This window comes from Sabethes cyaneus, chromosome 1 (genome assembly GCF_943734655.1).
Source record: "Sabethes cyaneus chromosome 1, idSabCyanKW18_F2, whole genome shotgun sequence".
NCBI classification, from domain to species: Eukaryota; Metazoa; Arthropoda; class Insecta; order Diptera; family Culicidae; genus Sabethes; species Sabethes cyaneus.
This window is the reverse complement of record NC_071353.1, coordinates 104,262,898-104,284,462: the sequence shown is the minus strand read 5'-3', so window position 1 is coordinate 104,284,462 and position 21,565 is coordinate 104,262,898. Positions and strand designations below refer to the sequence as shown.

The following is a 21,565-nucleotide window of genomic DNA, read 5'->3' as shown; positions in this document are numbered from 1 at the left end:
ACATACATACATACATACATACATACATACATACATACATACATACATACATACATACATACATACATACATACATACATACATACATACACACATACATCACACACATTGAATACAATCAACATTTGTTTTGAATTCACACGTTTTAACGGTTTAATATACGGTGCTTAAGTGTTAAAGTTTAAATAACTTTTGAATGAACTGTCCGATTTTAAATAACTCGGTTTCGTTTGATAGATCTCAGTAGTAATTTTCAAATAATAATAAAATGTGTGATGTTTTTCATTGAATTAATGCTTATATGTTACAAAAATATGTTTTAAATACTATTTTTTCACATTTCTTTATGTAACTTTCAAACTACAAGCCCAATCGTCATAAAATTTGGAAGTTAAGGGTTTGCAAGGCTCCTCTTTCATATGCAATCAATTTTGTTCAAATCGGTTAAGGGACCTATGAGATAATGAAGTCCCATATTTTTCATATTTTTATACATAACTTTTGAACTAAAAGTCCGATCAGTATGAAATTCAATAGCGACCAATGGGACACCTAGACCTTTCATTTGACACTAAGAACATTAAAATCGGTCCATCCATCTCCGAGAAAAGTGAGTGAGATTAAAAGCGTCACATACACACACACACACACACACACACACATACATACACACACACACAGAAAATGCTCAGTTTTCGAAACTGAGTCGAATGGTATATGACATTCGGCCCACAGGACCTTCTTTCCATTTCCGGTTTTCCAAGTGATTTCTATACCTTTATACTATATATTTATATAGTAGAAAGGCAATATACTATATATTTATATAGTAGAAAGGCAAAACCCCGAATTAATCCACCTAGCGGCGTGACCTAGCCTTTCTACTGCCACAATAATCATTATTTATCTTCTCAGGAACATCTATAATTAACTTGACTATATTTTTACATATCCGTTCCGTATTCCTCGAAATCCTTATTTGCCAGTAAAATTCACAACGTATTGCGTAAAATATTTATATTTTCTTTCCTTGGGTGCGTAAATACTTGTAAGCGTCATTTATGTTACTTGATGAACACCTTATTTAGTTTTATAATCGGTCGGCCTTAACTTTCGGGCTTCAGAGCCACATACGAAACTTGTTTTGAATTGACAATATGAAATATGTGTTCATAGCAGATTTTTTGATATTTTGATATTAATACCATGCGTTCAAAAGTTAGCATTTTTGAAAAAAAAAACAAGAGTTCAGAAAAATTATTATTATACTTCGCTTTTGAAGAAAAAGGATATCGACAATAAAATGATTAATTTCAAAATTTTACTATTAGTTTGCTTGGCTTCAATTTTGCAATATATCTGAATTAGAAAAAATAACTGAATAGAGCATTAGATATGAAAAAGAGAAATTGAACTTTTTCTTAGCTGGCGCTCCTTCAGATCATTATTTTTGCATGAAAATCAAAACTTAAGCTTCTTTTGAATGTACTTTCATGAAAAGATAGTCTTGATTACCTTGATCGCATCGTTTTTACAATGTTAGAGGGTTAGGAAAACAAGATGAGGTCGAAAAATAGGGCAATAGCTGCGCCATAAACATGCTTGAGAATGGGAAATATGATCGATATGATGTCCAGTGCTTGTCAGTTTTGATTTATTTATTAAAACATGATACATGACATAAGACATCTGTCCTTTAAAATGTCATTAACGAAAACAAATCTTACAAAATTACTATCGTGCAACGTTTACTTCCTATTTTTCATATAACATTTCTAAGCTCTAGTATCTACTGATTGAAAAGAGCAGCTAAAGTTGCGTAAAATTTGTTTGAAATTTGTATAAATTTATTTGGAAAAATAAACTCACTAGTATTTTTAATCCTATATACCACTATGCCTACATGCTTAAATTCACTTCTTTTCTTCACTTTTTGCTTTTCTTGTACAATTGTGAATAACAGCAAGTGAAGAAAATGACAATTGAAATCTGAAATCAAAGGAAAGAAAAAAACTTTTCGATTGAATCCCATTATTTAATATTTATTTGCAACAGATATGTAGTTCGCCTACGACGTGCAGGCTTCATCAGTGTCTTGTTTCAAAGCGTATCTGTTGCGAATAAATATCAAATAGTGGAATTTAGTCGGTAAAAGTTTTTTCGTTTTCTTTAGTTTCAGAGTTCGTATTCCACGAAGAGGCTTCAAAAACTTCAGACAATTGACATGTTTCTCACTTTTCTTGAATTTCAATGCAAATTTAAAAAATGCAAATTGTCATCACATACACACACATACATACATACATCCATACATACATACATACATACATACATACATACATACATACATACATACATACATACATACATACATACATACATACATACATACACACATATATACTCACATACATCACACACATTGAATACAATCAACATTTGATTGATATGTTTTGTTTTGATTTCACACGTTTTAATGGTTTAATATACGGTGCTTAAGTGTTAAAGTTTGAATAACTTTTGAATGAACCGTCCGATTTTAAATAACTCGGTTTCGTTTGATAGATCTCAGCAACAGTTTTCAAATAATAATAAAATGTGTGATGTTTTTCATTGAATTAATGCTTATATGTTACAAAAATATGTTTTAAATACTATTTTTTCACATTTCTTTATGTAACTTTCAAACTACAAGTCCAATCGTCATGAAATTTCGAAGTTAAGGGTTTGCAAGGCTCTTCTTTCAAATGCAATCAATTTTGTTCAAATCGGTTAAGGAACCTATGAGATAATGAAGTCCCAAATTTTTCGTATTTTTATACATAACTTTTTAACTAAAAGTCCGATCAGAATGAAATTCAAAAGCGACCTATGGGACACCTAGACCTTTCATTTGACACTAAGAACACTAAAATCGGTCCAGCCATCTCCGAGAAAAGTGAGTGAGATTGAAAGCGTTCCATACACACACAAACACACACACACACACACACACACACACACACAAACACACACACACACACAAACACACACACACACACAAACACACACACACACACAAACACACACACACAAACACACACACACAAACACACACACACACACACACACACACACACACACACACACACACACACACACACACACACACACACACACACACACACACACACACACACACACACACACACACACACACACACACACACACACACACACACACACACACACACACACACACACACACACACACACACACACACACACACACACACACACACACACACACACACACACACACACACACACACACACACACACACACACACACACACACACACACACACACACACACACACACACACACACACACACACACACACACACACACACACACACACACACACACACACACACACACACACACACAGAAAATGCTCAGTTTTCGAAACTGAGTCGAATGGTATATGACATTCGGCCCACAGGACCTTCTTTACATTTCCGGTTTTCCAAGTGATTTCTATACCTTTATACTATATATTTATAAATGTAGTAGAAAGGCAAAACGTTTATAATACCTAAATATTAAAAAACCTGATTTAATCCACCTAGTGGTGAAAGGAACCTTTGTTATACGATCTTACTTGCTATTTGAGATAGAAATCGACACGTTTGGCTTACATGAAATTTTTGGAAATTGAATAAGTTTACAAAATTTGAACCAAATACAAGCACTTATAAATTTTGATAGTTCCTTTTCTCATGAAATTGCTGAGTAAGTTGTTAATAATGAGGGTAAGTGCAAGTAAAAGTAAGTTGTAAGATGAAATATTATTCTTTAACGTACACATTGAGTAGTAAAGGTCTAGTTTATAAGTTTTTGAATTATGCATAATTTCCTGTAATGCCATTCTATTTGATTCACAACAATAAAGTTTTCTTGAATAAATTTCATCAATTTTTATCAACTTTCGGTTACTCACGCTGTTGTATTTTGTACAACATGTGTTTTTGAATGCCATATTGTTATAAAGTTACAAATCGTGTATTACGTATATACTAACGTATATTCTTCAGTAAACTTGTTATGAGCAAAATATCAGAATTATTTAATGCACTAATACTTTAAATTGTTGGAAAAATAGATCAGCATAAACTGACATCACAGAAATGAAGCAAGCAGCATGTGAGGTATACCGCAATTGACCCAACTGGAATTTTCTCTCGTTTCTTCATATGGAAAAATGGTGTCTGTATGCAGCAAAACTACCAGCAAATGTAAAATGTTTAAGATGTATCCGTCTGTTGGTAGTCGAGTAATTCGGGGTCAAAATCAGGGTATTTTTCACAATCCAAGTTCTACAGTTCCTAAACAAGCAAACTTAGAGGTATAATAAATTCAGCAAAGTTATGTATTTTTATTATTTGTACAACTTTGTAATACATGGAAAAGTCATACAACAATTACAAAAAGAGTTAGAATAGAAAAACTGACTTTACAAATTCATATACAATAAATAAGATTTTTCTATCTTTACTGAAGAGATAGAAGGTTACTGTCTTTAGCAAAATTTCTTGCAATAATATGCTCTAAAAGTTTGCAGAACACATCAATGTGTTATATTGAAACTAAAGGAAAATAATTTTTTGACGTAGGACTACGTCTTTGTTTACTATACTGGGACTGGGTAGCACTTTGTGAAAACGAAAATAGAAGTGTAACGTTTGAATGAAAGATTTCAAATGCTAATAACTACTAAACTACTGAACGGAACTGAAGAATTTATATATCGTTGGATAGATAAAATGACCAGCAATTTTATAGAGGGGTGAGAGAGCAATTTTAAAGGGGGCCTGAGAGGGGGGGCTCTTATACAAATGAAACACAAATTTCCTCAATACTCGAAAACTAATCAAGCAAATGGAACCAAATTTGGCATATGGGGGTTTCAAAAGGCACGATTTTTTTCTACGTTGTACTGAGACCTCTTCTCCTTCTAAGAGGAGGGGCTTCTGTACAAATTAAATACAAATTTACTCATAACTCTAGAACTAATCAAGCAAATGGAACCAAATTTGGCATGTGGGGGTTTTAGAAGGCAGGAATGTTTTCTATGGTATAATGAGACCCATCCGTCTTTTACCAGGGGTATTTTTTCTATGGTAGATTAGAACCTTTGCTTTCTTTAAGAAGGGGAGATCCCATACAAATGAAATACAAATTTCTTCATAACTCGAAAACTAATCAAGCAAATGGCTCCAAATTTAGCATGTGGGGATTTTTGGAGGCATGAATTTATTTTGAATTTATTTATTTTATGATGGTTTGAAACCCCCCAGCTAGCATTTTCATGTGTATAAAAAAGGTAAAAATCAGCATTACGTACAGATATACATGCTAAATAAATCGTGTTACATGCGCAAAATTGGCATATCCGTACTATTTTGGAGGCGATATACGTGATTACGAGTAATTTTGAGCGTTACGACTATATAAGTATTTATATACGATAATATCCGATTAAGCGCGAGTCGCTCCGTACTACTCTACGATTTTGTCCCGAAATCGTATGTATGTCAGTCATTATCATTATATACGACAAAAAATCAACTTGATCCCACTTTGTCCAGGTTTAGTTACGATTTCGAGTTTGTTAGGGGATATTTACGATAGTTTTCGTACATTGATATACGAGTTGGTGCTAGCTGGGCCCTCACCCCTGTGTAGGAGGATAAGGACTCTCATACAAATAAAACAGAAATTGGTCATTCATTACCATATCAACCTTTATGATGCACACAAGTGATGTTTAAAAAAAATTTCTATGTCTCAAAGGTTGCAGGCGTTGTACTTATGAACCCCCGTCCACGTATTTTCAAAGCCACCATTGCATTCAACGAAGAATTGAATCGGAATATTTCGCTCTTCTCTTTTAAACATTCACTTAAGCAATGGCACTCACAGATTTTTATAAACATACATATGCCAGAAATGCAGTTTACATTAGTCTTTGATCTGATGATCTGATATAGTCCTACGTCACCCTTTCGTACAACCCTTAGGGCTGTATACCTTGTAGTTTTTATTTCACTTTAGGGATTAATCAAAAGACGACGTCAAACAAAGACAAAGTCAAAGACGACAGAGCTTTCAATTTTAGGAAACTCTTCCAAAGGTTTAATAAACTTAAAACTAAGTTTTCTTAGTCAAAACTCTAGTGCGCACGTTTTCTTTGGTTTTGGGCTCTTATGCGCGCAAGTAACCGTGTTATAAAAGTGGGCGCGAGTGTTCGAGGGTTAATATCTTTTGACCGGTAAAACCAACTCTTATGAAATTTTGCATATATATTCGTAGTGTGAAAACCTCTCGTTTGATATTAAAATAATTGAAATTAGGTAAATTATCTTGGTTAAAATCATAAATTATTGTTAATTTTGGTGTGGTGTATTCGATTGCTCATAACTTTCAAATTAAACGTCCAATCAAAAAACCATTCAATAGTGATCTATCCGGCTATATTACCTGCCAAATGAAACTAATAGCGTGTAAATCGGTTTGACCATCTCTGAAAAACAGGCGTTCATTTGTACCTAATCAAAACAGGTTTTTCAAGGCTAACTTTTAAACTGCTTGTCCGTTTTCAATAAAGCTTAGCAAAATGTTCAGTAATAGTAAGAGCTTTCGTTTGGTACTAAGATTGTTAAAATTGGTTGCGTGGTTCCGGAGAAAACCGTGTCACGTAGTTTTCACATTTTTGCCTATAACTTTCAAACGAAAAGTCAGACCACGAAACAATTAAATAGTGATATACTAGGCAATAATACCTTTCAAACAAAAGTAATAGCGATCGAATCGGTTCAGCCATCTCCGAGTAACAGGCGATAGAAAATTCGGAGCGAACACACATACACACATACACACATACACACATACATACACACACACAGACATTGCTCAGTTCGTCGAACCCTATCGATTGGTATATGTGACTCGGCCCTCCGGGCCTTGGATCAATTTCGTGTTTTTCGACCAATTTCTAAACCTTTGTTATATAGTATAACAAAGGTAAAAACATAACATACAAAAAATAATCTGGTACCAAAAAAAATTATCAGTGGAAAAAATCGTAAGAAAGGACTTTTCTGACTTTTGGGAAGATAGATCAATAGTAAATAAAACATTTCTGATACCTAAAAGTAAAAAAACTTAACATGCCTAAAAAAATTTTGTACCAAAAATGATGATTCGATTATCCGGGTGATTCGATTATCCGGGCTGAAAATAAAAACTGTCACCCGGAAAATCGAGTCCGGGCTGTAGTTTAAAAGTTAACCTTAAAAAACCTGTTTTGACAAGGTAATAATTATCGCCTGTTTCTCAGAGATGGCTGAACCGATTTTTGTGCTATTAGTCGCATTTAAAAGGCTATAAAGCCTAATTGATCACTATTGATTTGTTTTTTGATTGGACGTTTAATTTGAAAGCTATGAACAATCGTGTACAACACATCAAAATTAACAATAATTTATAATAATTTTAACTGAGACAATTTATCAAGTTTCAATTATTTTAGTATCAAACGAAAGGTTTTGACACTGCGAATGTATCTGCAAATCTGCATTTCATAAGAATTGGTTTTGCCGGTCAAAAGACATTAACCCTCGAACACTCGCGCCAACTTTTGTAACACGGTTACTCGCGCGCACAATAGCCCAAAACCGAAAAACGTGCTCTAATGTCGTTTTGACTGGGAAAACTTGGTTTTAGATTTATCGAACTTTTGGAAGAGTTTCTGGAAATTGAAAGCTCTATCGTCTGGTAGAATTTAAATTTTGATTATTCCCCCTTAAAGTGAAATAAAAAAAAAAAATTTTCTTCAGTTTCCATATAACACATTGACGAGTTCTGCAAAGTTTTCGAGCATATTATTACAAGAAATTTTGCTGAAGACAGCAACCTTCTATCTATTCAGCAAAGATAGAAAAAAAACTTTATTGTATGTGAATTTATAAAATCAGTTTTTCTATTTAAGTTCTTTTTGGAATTGTTGTATGACTTTTACAAGTATTACAAAGTTGTACAAATAGTTAAAATACACAACTTAGCTAAATATAGTATACCTCTATGTTTGCTTGTTCAGGAACCGTAGAATTTTGATTATAAAATATACTCTAATTTTGACTCGACTCCGAATTACTTGACTACCAACAGACGGATACATTTTACATTTGCTGATAGTTTTGCTACAGAAAAACAGCATTTTCCATATAAAGAAACGAGAGAAAATTCCGGTTAGAGTCAATTGCGGTACACCTCACATGCTGCTTGCTTCATTTCTGTGAGGTCGGTTTATGCTGTTCTATTTTCCTAACAATTTGAAGCATTAATGCATTGAATAGTTATGACATTTTGCTCATAACAAGTTTATTGAAGAATGTACGTTAGTTAAACAACGACTTGTAACTTTATAACAATATGGCATTCAAAAACTTACACGTGTTGTACAAATTCCATTGCGTGACTAACCGAAGGTTAATACAAATTGATGAAATTTATTCAAGAAAACTTGATTGATGTGAATCAAATAGAATGGCATTACAGGAAATTATGCATAGCTCAAAAACCTATAAACTAGACCTTTACTACGCAATGCATATGTTAAAGAATAGTATTTCCCCTTATAACTTACTTTTACTTGCACTTACTCACATTAATAACAACTGACTCCGCAATTTTATGGAAAAAGGATCTATCAAAATTTATAAGTGCTCCTATTGTGTTCAAATTGTGTAAACTTAATCAATTTCCAAAAATTTTATGTAAAACAACGCCCTACGCAACGTTAACCAATAGATGAATTATGTTCCGAAGATGTGTCGGTTTCTATCTTAAATAGCAAGTAAGACCTTATAACAAAGCTTCCTTTCACCACTAGATGGATTAAATCAGATTTTATCTTTTTCTCTAGTCATTTGATCTGTTCTCTTACAAATAATTTATCTTTCTTTTTTTTATTCGTATTTTCGTGCTTTATTAGCTGAACAAAGATGAGAATGAGGATCTGGACAAAACCATCATAAACCTGCGAAATGAGCTGTGTCAGAAATGCGGCGAGTTAACAAAGAGTCACACTCTGGAAAAACTAAAGCAAAAATTAATCGATGTCGAAACCGCGCGGGAAGAGGAAGAAACGAAACACTTTGAGCTGCAGGAAAAGTTGGCTGAAAAAGGTATAGAAACTTCAACGGTATTGGGCCGAGTGGATATTTTCTTTACACTTTTCGTTTCAGAAACGAAATTTCAAGAGGAGAAAACCCACCTAGAGCAAAGTAACCAGAAAAGAAAGCTAAAAATTGTAAGAAACTATGAGTTTCTAACAAATCAAGACTTTTATGTATTTTTCCATGTATTTTTTTTGACAGGAACAACTACAAACGCAGCTCAGGATTATGTCTCGGGAGTTCGCCGAAAAAGACGCTTTTGTTGCCAGCCTCAAAGCTCAAGGTGCCGTTGAATTGCCAAAGGAAGCGGCAGCGCTGGCCGATCCACCGGAAGCTTTACAAGCGGAGGTAGTAAGCCTCCGCGTTGAACTCCCTGGGCTGGCGGATACCAAGCGAATCCAAGTAATAATAGAATAGCAAATCAACCTTATTCATTTTTTACCTTTGTTATTATTATTATTATTATTATTATTATTATTATTATTATTATTATTATTATTATTATTATTATTATTATTATTATTATATTATTATTATTATTATTATTATTATTATTATTATTATTATTATTATTATTATTATTATTATTATTATTATTATTATTATTATATTATTATTATTATTATTATTATTATTATTATTATTATTATTATTATTATTATTATTATTATTAGTATTATTATTTGTTTATTAATCCATCTGACTATTTTGTCTACATGAATAACTCTTACAACTAATTACAAATACATACTACCTAGTGGACAGATTTAAGTTCTTCAGTCTTTTCTTAAAAGTAGCAGCAGATTGAGAAAAGTCGAATGTATGGTACACTTTGTTGAATTCACTGCAAATAGCATAAACCGGGTCATTTTTTCCGTAGTCCGTTCGTCTGAAGTTCAACCTCAAAAATTCTCTAGATCTCAGGAATACTGATGGCACATTTAAATTGATCTTCTCTAGAAGTTGCGGAGAATTAACATTTCCGAGCAATAGCTTAGCTGCGAACATGGCCCTGGCTGAGTTTCGACGATGCTGTAAGTTTTCCATTCCAATCAGACGACAGCGATCTTCGTACGGCGGTAGGTGTGTCGGATTACTCCATGGAAGCAGCCTCAAAGCGAACTTTATAAAACGTTTTTGGACAGCTTCAATCCTAGTTACCCAGTAGTTTGTGTAAGGACTCCATACTACTGAAGCTGTTTCTAAAACCGAGCGAACAAGGGCATAAAATAATGATCGCATGCAATAGGGATCTCGGAAATCACTGGCAGCTCTGGATATAAAACCTAAATTTCTGTTGGCTTTGGCAATGATACTCGAGTAATGATCTCTGAACGAGAACTGCGAATCTAGCAAAACTCCAAGGTCTTTCACCACTTTAACTCTATGGAGGGGGCATCCGCCGATTTCATAAACCCAATCAATAGTCGATTTTTTGCGCGTGAAGGATATTATACAACATTTCTATACACTAATTTCCAGTTGATTCCAGCCGCACCAATCCTCAAACAGTTTCACTAGCCGTTGTAATTCGCTGCATTCTGCAATTGATTTCACGATAGTAAAAATCTTCAGATCATCAGCATACGCAAGTCTACAAGCATCCGGTATTAGCAAACAGATATCATTAAAGAAGATCGAGAATAGTAATGGCCCCAGGTTACTTCCTTGTGGTACTCCAGATTTGTTTGTAAAGCAGTACGACTGACATGAACCAAGTTGGATATTTAATTTACGGTTTACTAAGTAGGATCTCAACCAACCTACGAAATGTGACGAGGCACCCAAGCGATTGATTTTAGCCAACAGTAGTTGATGATCAACATGGTCGAAAGCTGCTTTAAGGTCAGTGTAAATTGTATCTATCTGGTATCCATCTTCAATAGCATTGATGCAGAGCGATGAGAATTCAACAAGATTTGTTTCTATTGATCTCCCTTTGAAGAATCCATGCTGAGCAGGCGATATGTATGATTTGGCTGCGGCAAAAAGTACGTCTCCTACTAAAATTTCTAAAAGTTTGGATACGGCACACAACGAGGTGATCCCACGGTAGTTAGTGATGTCACGTCTGTCTCCTTTTTTATGTACGGGAAACATTACAGATTGCTTCCAATTCTCGGGGAACTTTGCCTGGGCTAACGATGCGTTAAAAATTATAGTCAACGGAATTGCAATAGAGTCCGCACATCTTTTTAGTACAATCGAGGGGATACCGTCAGGTCCAACCGCTACAGAAGATTTTAGTTTTCGAATGGCAGATAGCACGTCTACGACAGTAAAGCTAATAGCTCTGACGTCAATAGCGTCGCTAGGTACAGATCTCAATGCCAAGTTCATGAATTGCTCACTTGCAGAATCAGCTTTAAACACATTAGAAAAATGGTCAGCAAACAGATTGCATATGTCCTCACAATTGTCAGCTGCTTTAGTATTAAGAAACATAGTTGTCGGGAGCCCACCTGTTTTACGTTTCTCATTCATATAATTCCAAAACCTTTTTGGATTGCGCTTCAGAATAGCTTCCTTTCGCTGGACGTATCTTGAATAAAGATAGCGACTCAATGTCCGGTAATTGGTACTAGCGATATTAAATTCACACTTTGTAAACGGGTTGCGATGATTAATGTATCTTCTCAACGCGGCTGCTCGTATCCGTTTTAGTTCCCGAAGTTGATGATTCGACCAAGGCGGTTTTCTCCGAGGGCGTAGAATAGGAACAAAGCGATGAAAAAAACGTGATAGCTGCGAGGTAAATGTTTCTACGGCACTATCGATATCGCTATCTAATAATCGAGACCAATTGAGACTCGCAATAGCGCGTTCAAGCTCAGCAAAATCGGTTTTGTAAAAGTCAAACTTACTGTTGTCAGTGACGTTAAAGTAGTTCTCTGAAATATTGCATTGCAAGCTAGTAACAAGGGCTGGATGGAACATGTCAGTCTGAAGGAGAGGCTCGACTGCCTCAGACACGGTGCATCTCGAAACAAATTCACTAGTGACGAAAATAAGATCCAGAATACGGTCTCTACTGTTTTTAACATTGTTGATTTGTTTCATATTCAAAGTAGCCATTCCATCAACGAGAGCGGAGCTTGGATGGGAAAATCTTGATTTCGACGGATCGGGATACAGAAAGCCAGTTGAAGAGTTTGCCCACACCAAGTTGGGTTGATTATAGTCTCCAAAGAGTAAGTGACAGTCACACGGCCGCAGCGATTCAGTTATGCTGAGGGCAGATTCGATATGTTTGTCAATCAAACCAGCCTCAGATGCAAGCTCAGGGGCTATATATACTACACCAACGGCAACGGTGTTGCCTGGTCCATGGACGTTCACCCAGAGCTGTTCGATATTGTCGCTAACTAGAGACGTAGACATAGAGGAACTAATCTTGGAAGAAACTGCGATGAGTACACCACCTCCTCTCTTTTTCCCAGTAGCTATGGGATCGCGATCGTTCCGGTATACTGTGTAATTGGCACCAAATAATTGTGCAGAATTTTTTTCATCATTCAGCCATGTTTCGGTGAAAACAATGATGTCGTACTCCACATCCGAAGCAGCAAAAAACAAATTGTCAATCTTTGTCCGAAGTCCCCTTACATTTTGGTAGTATACCGCAATTGATTTCTCGATGCGATTGAGAACCGGTTTGGTGATCGGCGGTGTCGTGTTATCGGAGGGTTCCCCTCTGATCACAAATCTGTGAGGTTCGTGTGGAAGAAGGTCTTTTTGAGTGTGTGTAGTACCTACGATAGCTTCGGCCGGACATATACCCATTGTATATTTACCTGACAGAACAGATAATCCCACGTTGTCACAAGTTAAAGGAACGGAGGTCGCCGGAACTGCGGAAAGTATCTCGACTGCTAGATTCGATTGTGCCAACGAAGCCTTGAGTGGTTGGCCATCTTCGTCGTACTGAGCTACTGGTCCTAGGCAAGCATCATTCCAAGGTGAAGTTTTCACTAATTGCTATATGGTGTAATCTATTTTAACCTTCGATTTCTTCAGGTATTTTAGATACAGTGGGCATTTTGTACTCCAACATGCATGATTAACGTCTAGGTGATCGCTAAGGGGTAGTTTCTGCTGCTCATTTAGAGTGTGACAATTAATACATTTCTCGGTTTCTGCTTTACATTCACCAACAGGATGTCCTTCAGCACATTTCGGACAGCACACAGCATTGCTACAATTCACCGCTTTGTGGCCATATTGTGAGCATTGAAAGCATCTCATAACGTCAACATATTCAAAAATTTTATGCCGTTCCCAACCAATATTAACGCGCTTAAATTTCATTAGCTGATTAAAAGTCAAGGGATCAGTTTCAATAGTTACAGCTTTGGTGTTATTCTTAGCGTTGGCCTGCACTCTTACTAGATTTAAGCTGGCCGTATCTGGAAGCGTGTTTTGTATTTTAATTTTTTCAGTGATTTCATCATTTATAATATCGTTGGGGACCCCTAAATCTTTATCCTTGGCAGCAACGGTTTTAGGATCTCAGCTACATAATTTTCACTCAACACCTTTTTAGAAGCATCCAACAATTTTTGGGCAACCATTGTAGATCCGCATACTATCGCTACGTCTCCATTTTTTCTATATTGGACGTTTTTCACCTCATACTTCACCGGGTCTAGATTTGCATTAATGTCTTTTTTCGTTAACTCTAGCAGCTGGGAATTCTTTGGTTTGAGTAAAACTGTTTTCTCGATTCTGCTTACGACGTCATTTCTAGCCTTAGGTGATTTAATTGAACTCAGTGGCGTGTCACAAGTATCTGACATATTTCCCTTTTTCAGGTTTTCGGAATTTGAGTTGTTAACAGTAGCCATTCTACGTCTTTTGCCTGATCTCAAAATACCACCTTCCTCTGCGGCCACATCCATTACTTTGCGTTTATTGTTGCTTGTCACTTTTGCACTTACAGAGCTAGTTACGCTGGCATAGGTTTCACCAGAAGTAGAATTAGAGTTTTCAGCAGTCAATGAATCTACTAAGTTAGCCATTTCAGTCGCGATAGCATTTTCCACACAGGATTTAATGCGCGAAAGCAGAGTAAGTTCCAACATATCACATGTCTACCATGGCGAAATCCGTTCCAGTTCCCGAGTTATGAAAGTCGTTGCCGATTAATACATTTGGAGACACTACAGACACTAAAGGATCTGAATAAAGAAGTGACAGGTAACTCATTTTCAGTTCGTCGAAACCAAGTGCGCATGAATCTCGATGAAACCTTCTGAATCTTTTGCTCGAAAACTTGCGGAGTATCAGTCGATGAACGCGGTAGAAAATAATGACTGCAAGCAAACGGCAACAAATATCATCGTATCATCACGAAATCGATCCGTGCTGCCTAACGAAAACACCAGGCAATCAAATTTGCGGAACAACTCAATGCAACCTTTTCAACGCACCAACTACGGACGAAACAGCTCATTGACTGGTATACAGCGAGTTTTCAATCGGGTTGCATTCGCTTTTGATTTTAAGTTGTCACGTGAAACGGTCCGTCGTAACTTCTCTATGTTTTTTTCAACAAATGACGACTAAGAAAATTGTTAGTGTTTGTAATTGTAATTTCTTGACTGTGATTATTATTAGATTAAGCTACTTATCCATCATTGGGACTATAGTCTGTTGATGTCGACTTAATAAATAATTGAAATAATTGAATTAATTGATAGCAGTTAAACAACGTTGGACCTAAGGTACTACCTTGCACGACTCCAAAGTCAATAACATGTTGAGAGCTACTAATACCTTTATCACAAAGATATTGTTTACGATTACTGAGGAAATTTCTAAACCACTTGCAGCTATTTCCTGTCACTCCAAGCTCATTTAAACGGCGTAGCAATATTTTTCGATCACAGGTGTCAAATGCCTCACGGAAAGAAATCTGATTCTGATACCATGAATAAAATCATGAAATCATGTAGTTTGAATTGCTGTCAAATCATGATTGAACTACGGTATGAGGCAGCTTAGAATCATGAATAATAGTTCATGATCTTGCGTTGTGTTGTACTACAAGAAGTTTATGATATCGTGATTATTATTCATGGTGTATTTTCATAAAACATAAGCTAGAAACTTGAAATCATGAGACATTTTGCTCATTTTAGAGATTAGATTTCTACCCGTGCTTGCTTAGGTCGAGGAAAACGGTCGCGACCTTTTGCTTACGGTCATATAATGATTGAATGGTAGAAACGACATCGAATAAAGCAGTTTGTGTGTTGGATTTCGGTCGAAAACCGTACTGCCGAGATGAGAGAAGGCCGTTACCCTCAAGGTGATCCATCAGCTGTTTATTGACAACTTTCTGCAAAATCTTGTCTACCACACTAGGAATTGAAATTGGTCTGAACTCCGAAAACGTGCTGGAGTTCGGTACTTTTGGAATTGCAACCACTTTTGATATTTTTAATGCAGATGGTATCCGGCACTGAAGAATTGAGGAATTGATTATATCTGAAATAATCGGCGATAATTCTTCACAAAATTCTTTAAAGATTCTACATTGAACCTCATCATAACCAGTAGATACTGTAGTATTTCTTATAGTAGTTTTATCAGAGCATTGCCAAGTGTATCAGGTTTTATGATGTTTTTCCTCAAGTGAATTTTATCTTGTTTGATTAACATTTGTAAAGTATGACTCAAGGAGACTTGAAGAAACACTCATAAAACTATATTATCAATAAGTGTAATTCGCCTTATAAACGGTTTTAAGGGGTACTTGATTTATACTTAAAAACGACGCTCCTGAAAACTTAACAATAGATTTGACAAAAATTTATGACATTCTTCTGCAAGATTGGTTTATCTTAACAATGCTGCCATAAAAATCTCTTAAAATCGTGTAATCTTGAAAGAGTAATTATACTCTTAAGAAGGAACATTCTAGCGTAAACAACTGATCTGTCAAAACGGGTGCCTGAACCACGGGCGTAGCCAGAAAAGTTCCTTGGGGGGTTTTACAAGAACAAATCTGACATAGCCTAACCGTAAGCAGCTTATTCAGGAAATGGAGAATTATTTTCAGTTAAAAACTATTTTGGTTGAAATTGAGTACACTGAAGTCGCTTTTTACGCGACTAATTTTACGCGGTTTTCGGAATTTACGCGGTTTTTTTACGCGGTTTTCGGAATTTACGCGGGACGTACCCTTCGCGTAAAAAGCGACTAGAGTGTATTCTTCATCAGACAAATGCCGCTTAGTTGGTTTCGAGGTACGATGCTGGTCTAACAAGCCAGTCGTCGTATGTTCGAATCTTGGCTAGGCGGTGCTGCTAGATAGAGTCAGTAGGATTTTTGCACTAGCCCCGTAACTGTCCTGTACTCTAATAGCCGGCAGCGAAGTCTCTCGATAAAGAATGGTCAAGTCTTAGAAAGGACGTTTAATCCCACGGCTTTGCTTTGCTCATCAGACAAAAAATCAAACTGAAATAATAGAGTTAAAGTTATGGCTTCCCAGGCTGATAAAGTCCGTAGAACTGAGTCTCTTCGAGACGCAGCGAGGGTGCTGAAGAACAGCTTATCCTGTATGATTCTCAACATCGCTCTTAAGGTGATCCGATGATCAGATTTCGAAAAGAGAGGTTTGATTCTCAGTAAATGTAGCAAACTTCTTGGTTAAGCAGATGACTTTGCCAGGTGGCTAAGCAGGTGACAGAAACTTTGCCACGGCAAAGGCCATCTGTACTAAACTGAAAGCGGAGCCTAGCAGGATTGGGCTTAAAATCAACGCGTCGAAGACCAACAGACGGTAATCGTTGACGGCGACGAACCAGAAGTGGTAGATGAGCTCGTGTATGTGGGATCGCAAATTCAAGGAGGACAACGGGCCTACTTTGGCCTTCGCCAAACGCTACGGTAACCTGACAATGTACAAACCCCCTATTAGACCGATAGGCCATGCTCACGGAGGACTTACGCGCCTTTGCGGATATTTGACGAAGTATAAGCTGAAAACGAAGGGTGGCGGAGGTGCATGAATCAAGGGCAACATATACTGCTTGGGAAGATTACCAACGTACATTTGGCGACAGTCGGTAAACTACAGTGAATCAGTCACGTCGTAAAGAAAACGGCTCTATACAACAACCCCACCGACACCGGCACAGAGCGACTCAACGTGCGAGATGGTTTTTCCAGGTCTAAAGCGACATTTTTTATTTTTTGAGTAAAAAACTGCGACTTCAGAAACGCCAGGGAAATGGGCGACGAGTAACCCAAGATACAATTAAATGGAGCTTAAAACAGCATGAACCACCCCGGCTCTAAGTTCACGACGCCGACGGGGATCGTACAATCAGCCTGTATATTTTCCTGTACTTTATTTAAACAAGGTGGCCTGATAACTGGATATCCAATGAGGAACTCCATCGTCGGTGTCATCAACGGCCGATAGCCACAGAAATTCGTGAACGTAGGTGGAAGTGGACTGGAATCCACAAGGACAGCGTAGAAGAAGCAAACCCAGAGGCTCATGGCAACACAGCCTAGCCAATGACATCCGGGCTGTAGACGAGAACCTGTCCTGGCGACAGATAAAAGCCATGGCGGATAACCGTCAGCAGTGGAGATCTCTGATTTCATCCCTTTGTTCTACCGAACCGGCAGACATGGACACATAAGTAAGTAAGTAAGTTTAAACAACAGCTGGCTGTGAAATTACAAGCTTGAAAATGTTTAACAAATTTTCTCCTGGGAGGGGGGGTTTGTACCCCCAAACCCCCCCCCCCGTCGCTACGCCCATGGTCTGAACTAAGAGAAAATTAAAAAGATTTGGATCTTTTAAACAAAAATTAATCAAAAATCTGCTCAATATTTTGAAAACTCTTTCATATGAACAATCAGTGAAGTCACAAAACAATGTCAGGAGCAACTGAGCTAGAGAATGACGGTGCCGGTGACGATGCATCAGTAGTAGATTTGTAGGTAATTAGATAAATTTAGTTCGATTGTGCTTTGCCGGAGGCGGAGCGGGTTTCCCCTAGAGTTGTTCGTATTTTTTATACTAAACGACTTCTATATCACTAGTCGGTGTCTTTGTTTGGAAAATGCTTGAAATGATTGAAGCAATTGAAGCATATTTTGTAAAAGCGATGGTAACGATAAAGCGTATAGAAAATTCCGCAAAATAAATTTTCCGCATGGAACTGTCGTGCAGTCCTGTTTTAATTTTTAAAATCAATTTATATTGACAAACAACATTACTGCTGTACTTTAAAAATATCGAGCTAAGGAGAAGTATATGAATCTCCAGCACAAACATCGACACTTCGTTGACGTTTTCTTTGTTTATAGTAGAATGGTTGCAAAAAAGCTTGGTGTCCTTAAGTAATTCAAACAATTCTTATTCAAGCGCAACTTGTTTTCTTCAAGAATGCAATAAGTATAGATGAACTTATCGCCCTCTTGGGAACAATGTCTTTGTCTTGTGCAAGAAATGTTAGTCTAAGAACCGCTTTCTGGTTGATTTAGATAAAACCATTGAAAAAATGGCGAACAGAGCTGTTTAGACTGCTTTTGAAATTGTAGCCAATTGCATATGGGCGTTTATAAATATGGTGTTTTGCGGTACCATTAGTGATCTTATCTTTTCAAATAAATGTTTGGACATATTAAAGGCTTTTTGTCGCAATTTGTTAAAAATTTGCTAGGTATCAACCTTTTGATGAAATTTTTGAATTTTTTTTATTAATTAAATTTTTCAATAATCTAGCAAAAATAACCGGCGCGGTAAAATTTTCTAACTTTCATGTCACAAAACATCGACAAACTGAGCGTGGCATGGAAAATTTATCCTTTATTTATCATTTAAAGCAACTGCTTTTGTTACTATTTTTATTTTCAATTTTCATTTATATCCATTTTGGAAAAGCAATATCTGCGAATGCTTTTTTCTCTTATAGTTCTCAGTCAATTAAAAAATTTAAGGCTGTGAAAAGTGCATGGTGTCTTGCAAATGTTCTTTGAGAAGACAACCATAAAATCATCAACACTTGTGATGGTTTTCTTTTAGTTTCAAGTAACACTTGGAAATCATTATAAATAGATATCGATAAAAGGTTTTATTAAACGCTTTAGCTATAATTTTTCAGATCCATACACCATCAAAACACTATATATTGCTTATGTGAGGTCAATACTGGAATACTGCAGCATTGCATGGTCTCCTTTTTCAATCACGCACGAAGAAAGAATAGAATCAGTACAAAAACAATTTCTCTTATATGCTCTTCGTAAATTAGGTTGGACAGCATTTCCTCTTCCATCATACGAAGCACGCTGCATGCTTATAAATATACAATCATTAAAAGAGCGTCGTATTTATGCAATGGTCTCATTTGTAAACGATATCGTTTCGCACCGTATTGACTCAGCAACACTTTTATCAAAACTGAACTTTTATACACCTACCCGGCAACTTCGTAATCGAAATTTATTTGCCATAAGCCATTATCGTACTAATTATGCAAAATTCGGTTCACTAAATCGTATGATGGCAGCGTACAATCAATACTGCGAAACCATTGACTTTACAATGTCTCGGCATAGACTTAAACATCACTTTAATTCAATACGTAATCATAACGCGTAGATAACGAAACAAAGGAATAAGAACACTTTTTAATCACCATCTAATTATAAGACTTCTATATAAGAAACTGTATATGCATTATACTAGTCTACATCGGTTGACGAAATAAATAAATAAAATAAATAAATAAATAAATAAAAATTACAAGTTTTAAAGGGATCTTTGGAAATATTCTTGAGAACCTTGTTTAGTGTGGACTTCCTTTTATGGCTGTTTTATCGCAGTTTCGCTGAATTATAAGTTTTATGATCGGTTTTAAGGAGTAAATGCTGGAAACCTTGGAAAGTGGAAAGTGCACCTTAAAATTAAATTTGTTACTTGGGAAGGGACGATGTACTGTTGGATATTCGCACGCAACTAATGCACAGCTTGGAAGCTAGCAAGGAGAGCTTCAGAAAACAATGTGAAAAATGTTGCAATTTCGTGGGTAAAGATGAGGTAAGTCAACAACTCTAGAGGCACTCTACAAGTAATGACTATGGGCGGTTTAGAGTGATTCATTAGACTTTGTATTTACATAAACGGGTGCGTGTGTGCAGGTTGATTGCCACGAAGTCAACCAATTTGAAGGAGTCTTGGATGATCGGAGACTCGGAGAAATGACAGCAACGGAGAGCAAATTATCAATGAAGTCGAACAAAACAATCGGAAATGTCGAACCATTCGACAAAAAATCCTAAATATAATTAAGCAGCTGCAAAAGAAAAACCGACAAATGAAGGAGGTTATGTGAGTATGATTGTTATTTGGTAAAAGATCGTCAACCTATTTGATCAATTCATTGAATAGGAGCAATTGTGGTCCTGAATTGTTAGGAAATGACGCTAAAAATAATCCGAACCCAGAGCTAAAAGGTCAAATTTTGGAGCAAATAAACCGTTTACCATTGCCAGAGGACGACAGCCAAATCGAACAAATTACCAGAAGAATCAACTACGAAATTGAAAGTGAGTGTATTACAGACGATATTCAATCTCTTGGATAGAGGAAATCGGAGCGCTAATATTTTGATAAACTATTTATTTGTCTAGGAGAATTTTATTTATTATAATTTGTATTAAAAGATACTGGTACAAATTTTTTTTGTATGGACTTCCCAGACGGCATTTTTATATGTACAAAAAAGTTAAAAATCAGCATTACGTACATTTATACATGCTAATAAATCGTATTTGATGCGCAAAATTGGCATATTCGTGGTACTTTGGAGGCGATGAGGAATACATATATGTACGAGTATCATCTATATAAGTAATTATATACGATAATATCCGATTAAGCCCGACCAGCTTCGTACTGTTATACGAGTCTGTGCTGTATATCGTATGTATGTCAGCTATTATCATTATTTACGACTGAAAATCAACTTAGGCGGACTTTATTAAGCTTTAGTTACGATTCCGAATTTGTTAGGAGTTATTTATGATAATTTTCGGTTATTGATGTACGATTTGGTGCTCGCTGGGTCATCACTGCGACAAGTGTCATTGATCTACACTGAAGTCGCTTTTTACGCGGTTTTTTACGCGACTATTTTTACGCGGTTTTCGGAATTTACGCGGTTTTTGGCATTTACGCGTTTTTTTTTACGCGGTTTTGATTTCCGTGGAACGTATCCTTCGCGTAAAAAGCGACTTGAGTGTATTATTAAGGTATTGAATAACAAATGCAGTAGCATATGGGATATTAAAAAATCATTTTATAAAATACTAGCTG

The 21,565-nt window shown here is 36.2% G+C and overlaps 1 protein-coding gene across 1 annotated transcript in view; it reads left to right on the top strand.

Annotated features, from left to right (window-relative positions):
* LOC128746045 (myosin-9-like) overlaps positions 1–20,834 on the top strand; it is a 28,953-nt gene extending 8,119 nt beyond the window's left edge. Inside the window, exons 6-12 of the mRNA XM_053843095.1 lie at positions 9,039–9,231; positions 9,292–9,356; positions 9,424–9,624; positions 17,866–17,879; positions 20,176–20,287; positions 20,439–20,578; positions 20,639–20,834. Of these exons, the coding sequence (XP_053699070.1) occupies positions 9,039–9,231; positions 9,292–9,356; positions 9,424–9,624; positions 17,866–17,879; positions 20,176–20,287; positions 20,439–20,578; positions 20,639–20,834 (921 nt within the window). The remainder of the gene's footprint in view (positions 1–9,038; positions 9,232–9,291; positions 9,357–9,423; positions 9,625–17,865; positions 17,880–20,175; positions 20,288–20,438; positions 20,579–20,638) is intronic.
* Positions 20,835–21,565: the final 731 nt, after the last annotated feature.